General features: G+C 40.4%; 1 protein-coding gene across 1 annotated transcript; it reads left to right on the top strand.

Annotated features, from left to right (window-relative positions):
- Nucleotides 1-263: 263 nt before the first annotated feature.
- Nucleotides 264-5,150, top strand: LOC139538396 (uncharacterized). The gene is made up of 3 exons (XM_071340382.1): nucleotides 264-463; nucleotides 696-3,592; nucleotides 4,951-5,150. The coding sequence occupies exon 2, from the start codon at nucleotides 1,795-1,797 to the stop codon at nucleotides 3,415-3,417; it is 1,623 nt and encodes a 540-aa protein (XP_071196483.1). The 5' UTR covers nucleotides 264-463; nucleotides 696-1,794; the 3' UTR covers nucleotides 3,418-3,592; nucleotides 4,951-5,150.
- Nucleotides 5,151-6,273: the final 1,123 nt, after the last annotated feature.

The following is a 6,273-nucleotide window of genomic DNA, read 5'->3' as shown; positions in this document are numbered from 1 at the left end:
AAATGAATTTACCATGGCTAAGGGCTGTATCCAGAAAGTTTTGCCTAAGAACAGCGCTTAGCCATAGTATATTGGCCATTATAAACTGGGTGGTTCGAGCCCTGAATGCTGATTGGCTGAAAGCTGTGGTATATCAGAGCGTATACCACGGGTATGACAAAACAATTATCTTTACTCTTATAATTAAGTTGGTAACCAGTTTATAATAACCCTGCGTTGAGTTGTGCGTAAGAACAGCTCTTAGCTGTGGTATATTGCACATATCCATGAGCATTTAAAGAATGGTCTAATTTGTTCCAATCAGAGTTTAAACGAAGATGATCCACATGATCATCAAAGTTTGGAAGGTCAAGTCCAGAAAATGAAGAATGATATCCTGGGTTTAAACTATCCAGAAGATGGTGAAGTGAAGGATCCCCTGCCTCAGATCGAGCTGAAGGCTGTGACAAGGAGAAAAGTTAAGGTGAGAGAATAGATTGAGGAGAGAAAGGGAAATCTGGGGTCTTACCTGTCCACACTCTAAACCTGTCCAATATGCCATACAACATGTTGTTTTGAGGTTGAAGGGTAAATTGTCCTTACAACAGACTTCCATCTCTTAATATTCAGTCACCAATCGTTTACTGTAGCTCTTCTCAAAGGCCTGTATAGCAACGGCAACATACAGTATGTCATTGACTGTATTGTCTTTTTAGACCAAGAGGAGTGCCAACAGGTCCACAGTTGAACAGAGCACTGATACTGATGCAGCTGAGAGAGATTTTGTTGATAATCAGAATGATGAAGATGAGGAAGAGGTGAAGAAGGATCCCCTGTCTCAGATGGAGCAGGATGCCGTGAAGAGAAATACAGTCATGGTAAGGGAATAGATTGAGCAGAGATGTGGATATTTGTGATATCTTTCATGTCTATAGCCCATACAATACCCTTTTATCTCCTAATAGTAAATCTAGGGCTGACCCCATTTGGTCGATAGTTTGGTTCGAATGGCTGTTGGTTGACTGGGATTTCTTAAGTCGAGCAGTCGCAAAAGTTTTTTTTCTTCATGGTGCACATGGACACCTGTCTGATTCGCGCATGTCTCAGTTGACTAATCCATTGCCGAGGCCACAGGGATGGCACAGTCCATCACGCTAAGACGTGATACTGAAATTGTATATAGTTATATTATGTAAAAAATAATGGTGCAACACTGATAAATCAAATATTTTTTTATAACAAATGCTCTTTCTCCCGCATTGGATATGGTCGCTGTCTGTGGTTCTGAAACATAATCTTCAGTGCGCCGTAGAATTGGCGCCTTTCATCTATGTTGCTATGTGCATAATAGCAAAGTTAACCAGCATATTGGGATTGAGAACAATGCTGCAGAGGCAGCAGCAGCAGCAGAGACTGGGAAACAGCCCTTGCCTTAGCCTAATTGTCTAAGAAAATTGAGGAGAGAGGAAAATCCAACTTAATTAGGTCTATAATCAATAGCCTATAAATGTGCCTGGCTTTGTAAATCATCCATATATATATATTACCAGTCAAAAGGGTTTTTCTTTATTTTTACTATTTTCTACATTGTAGAATAATAGTGAAGACATCAAAACTATGAAATAACACATATGGAATCATGTAGGTACCAAAAAAGTGTTAAACAAATCAAAATATATTTTATATTTGAGATTCTTCAAAGTAGCCATCCTTTGCCTTGATGACAGCTTTGCACACTCTTGGCATTCTCTCATCCAGCTTCACCTGGAATGCACCTCAGAGAAAGGCCTCTTGACTCGTTCCATCGTGGGCTCCATGTTGGAGGATGTTGACATGGTGAGAACTGATGGACACGAGATACACCGGCCATCCTCCTCAAAGTCCTCCCTGTCCATCACCTCTGCCATGACCAGAGGGTCCCAGAGTGATTTTACAAATTCTCTTCCAGGGACTCCAGTCCCCAATGAGTGGCCTGATGAAAGCTATTGTCCTATCATTAGGAGTTCGGTCATTGATATGAGTGACTCCTCAACTCATTCACAAGGGTCAACAAATTACACAAGGCAAACCATCTCTGCCATAGTTGACACTGTTATGGAGGTCATTCCAAGAGAAGATACGGAACACATAGCCACTGCAGATGATGTCACTTCTTTTACAAGAAGACTTGCGAGACTCAGCCCCAGGGACGGTCTTCAGAACTTCTCACATGAGCTCACTGACAAAGTTTATGAGCTCATAAAAAGTCACAACACCCCCCAGGCTCTTTTTGTGCCAGCTGGCAAGAGCGTGTCTGACTCTATTCTTTTGAAGCTGAAGACAGGATTGAATGCTTCTGAAGAATCCAGGGAGTTTCCATCTGACCTTGTGTACTCCTTTGCTGAGGAGTCAATAAAACGTCTGCTACAGCAGATTGTCTTCTGGCTTCCTCCACCATCACAAAGATCTGATTTCTGCCAAACTATCGTCTCTGATGGTTCTCTGCAGGACACAAGCCGGCTTATCCCGAGCTCTTCTGCCATCTCCATTAGTTCCTCACCGGTTTACTGTGACACAAAGAGCCTTTTCACCAATATAATGGTCAATCAGGTCATGGATACCTGTTCTGTGGCCTCCAATTCATCAGAAGAATTATCAGAGTTGATGAACATAATCAATGGGTTGTCCCCAACTGATGCTGGAACACTTGACTCTGACAGACCGGCTCTCATGACCCCTAGCCGTCAGTCTAGTTTCAAATCATTGCCTAGACCCTCTCTGTCTGGCAGCAGCACACACAACGGTGGAACTGTGGATATTCAAGTTTTAGGAGAGGTGGAATCCAAGATGGACAACAAAGATATGGAGATGTCTAGTGTCTCTGTGCATCCATCAACTCCATCAGCTATGGACTCTGATACACATGCATCATTTGACTCCACTAGCAATGACTACACCTCTTTGGTACTTTTACTGATTGTTAGATTGCTGTCAATGATCACCCCTATCACATTACGGGAATCCTCTGACATTGGTGAAACATCAAGAGTTCTCACAAAGAGGATTCTGTCTGAGTTCTGTGGCACCTCAGGCCTTGAACCAACTCAAGCCTACCCCCAGAATCTGAAAATCAAAAAGATTTTCAAGGCTGTCTACAAGGGGCTTCTTCAAGAATTCGGGTCAGAGAAGATGCTCCAGGTTGCAATGAAGTCAACGGATTATGCATTTGACGATGCCCTGGTCAAATCATTAACTAGGGAACTACAAGCTAAATGCAATGAGGCTAGCTCTTCACCTCCCTCCATGACCCAGTTGTCATCACACAATGCACTTGGCAGTGACGAGGTAGGTAATTCTGGGCTTCCAACAACTGGTAGAAAGGACAAGAAGAGAGGAAGATTCAGCGCTCTTTGTGGACTCAACCCAAAGGTACATATGTCATCAAAATACAAATTATAAAGATAATTTTTATTCATTACGTACAGTATGATGGTAAACACTGATACCTTTTGTGTGCAATTTCTCCTACTGTACAAATGACTGTTTGTTACCCAGTGTACAAAGAAGGTCAACAAGAAGAACCACTGCACTCCAACACTTTCCCAGAACCAGACCCCTGCCGTCAGTGAAACAGGTAAGTCAATACACTCAAATGTGTACTGAACAAAAATATAAACGCAACATGCAACAATTTCAAAGATTTTATTGAGTTACAGTTCATAGAAGGAAATCAGTCAATTGAAATACGTTCATTAGGCCCTTATCTATGGATTTCACATGACTGGGAACACAGATATGCATCTGTTCATCACAGATACCTTAAAAAAAGCTAGGGGCGTGGATCAGAAAACCAGTCAGTATCTGGTGTGATCACCATTTGCCTCATGCAGCGTGACACTTCTGCTTCGCATATAGTTGATCAGGCTGTTGATTGTGGCCTATGGAATGTTGTCCCACTCCTCTTCAATAGCTGTGTGAAGTTGTTGAATATTGGTGGGAACTGGAACACGCTGTTGTACACGTCAATCCAGAGCATCACAAACATGCTAAATGGGTGACATGTCTGGTGAGTATGCAGGCCTTGCGACATGGGGCCATGCATTATCATGCTGAAACATGAGGTGATGGCGGCGGACGAATGGCACGACAGTGGGCCTAAGGATCTCGTGACGGTATCTCTGTGCATTCAAATTGCCATTGATAAAATGCAATTGTGTTCGTTGTCCATAGCGTATGCCTGCCCACACTATAACCCTACAGCACGACGCCATATACGTGGTCTGTGGTTGTGAGGCCGGTTGGACATACTGCCAAATTCTCTAAAACGACATTGAAGGTGGCTTATGGTAAAGAAATAAACATTCAATTCTCTGGCCACAGTTCTGGTGGACATTCCTGCAGTCAGCATGCCAATTGCACGCTCCCTCAAAACTAGACAACCAGCATTTTTCCTTGCTCCTATTTTTCCCAGCCTCTGTCTCTGAGACATCTGTGGCATTGTGTTGTGTGACAAAACTGCACATTTTAGCGTGGCCTTTTATTGTCTCCAGCACGAGTTGCACCTTTGTAATGATCATGCTTTTAACCCACAAGAGTCTAAGCCCTGTGTAGACCGAGGGGTTTGTATCGGCCTTACTGCTATTAGCCCATACAAACGCATTGAATAACAGATTCACTACATGGAACTGAAATGTCTGTCCTAAATCTGAGAGATATAAGAAAGTTGACGAATATATATATATATTTATATGTATATCTATTTTTTGCATGTTTTTAACCCCTTCTTTTTGGCACTAAACAGTCTAAGCCCTGGGGGGGCCTATGTAACACTTCTGTGTTAAATAGGCGGATTGGGACTGCTAGGCTACCTGCCGCCCTACATTTCTAAATTATGTAGAATATTACAATTTAAATAATAATAATGCAATACTAATTCTTCACACTAACTAGGGTCAGTTAAAGAAAATGTTATGTTTACATTATGTTTTTCAGCAATTGTCAATGATCAAGAATCCTGCCGAACAGAGAGTGTATGCTCCACCAAGAAGAAACCAAGGAAGCGTTCGCTCATTTCCAGGATGTTTTCAGCTATAGGCAAAGCCTTGTCCAGTCCCTTTACTTCCTGCTATAAAAGGAAGACCACATAATCTATATTTCATAATAAATATTTGAAATAAACATAATTGCATTAATTCTTCATGTTGAGTGTTTTTCATTATATATTATTGGATAATATAAAGTGTAGTAGTAGTAGTAGTAGAAGTTGTATAGTTGACTATATTACTTTTACTTTTAAGATACATAAAAAAAATAAGAATAGTGTGCACTTCTAGGTACAGTTGAAGTCTGATGTTTACATACACCTTAGCCAAATACATTTAAACTCAGTTTTTAACAATTCCTGACATTTAATACTAGTAAAAATTCCCTGTCTTAGGTAGGTTAGGATCACCACTTTATTTTAAGAATGTGAAATGTTAGAATAATAGTAGAGAGAATGATTTATTTCAGCTTTTATTTCTTTCATCACGTTCCCAGTGGGTTTACATACACTCAATTAGTATTTGGTAGCATTGCCTTTAAATTGGTTAACCTCTAATTCCTCCCAAACCCGGATCCGGGAGCACCCCCCACAGTAAAAAAGCTGACTAGCATAGCCTAGCATAGCGTCACAAGTAAATACTAGCATCTAAATATCATTAAATCACAAGTCCAAGACACCAGATGAAAGATACAGATCTTGTGAATCCAGCCATCATTTCTGATTTTTAAAATGTTCTACAGGGAAGACACAATATGTAAATCTATTAGCTAACCACGTTAGCAAAAGACACCACTTTTTTTACTCCACCAGTTTTTTACTCCATCAGTAGCTATCACTAATTCGACTAAATAAAGATATATATAGCCACTAACCAAGAAACAACTTCATAAGATGACAGTCTGATAACATATTTATGGTATAGCATATGTTTTTTTAGAAAAATGTGCATATTTCAGGTATAAATCACAGTTCTACATTGCAGCTGCAATCTGAAATAGCGTTGGAAGCAGCCGGAATAATTACAGAGACCGACGTCAATTACCAAAATACTCATCCTATAACATTTCTGAAAAATACACAGCATACAGCAAATGAAAGACCAACATCTTGTGAATCCAGCCAATATTTCAGATTTTTCAAGTGTTTTACAGCGAAAACACAATATAGCATTATATTAGCTTACCACCATAGCCAGAAACACAAGCAATTTACCAGCAGCACAGGTTAGCGATCGTAACAATACAGCAAAATATATATAATTTTTTACTAAC

This window comes from Salvelinus alpinus, chromosome 14 (assembly GCF_045679555.1).
Source record: "Salvelinus alpinus chromosome 14, SLU_Salpinus.1, whole genome shotgun sequence".
In the NCBI taxonomy this organism is placed as follows: domain Eukaryota; kingdom Metazoa; phylum Chordata; class Actinopteri; order Salmoniformes; family Salmonidae; genus Salvelinus; species Salvelinus alpinus.
This window is presented reverse-complemented; position numbering and strand designations above follow the sequence as displayed.

What these genes read in the sequence shown, in the direction of transcription:
- LOC139538396 (XM_071340382.1), top strand. Translation starts at nt 1,795, where the DNA reads ATGTTGGAGGATGTTGACATGGTGAGAACTGATGGACACGAGATACAC.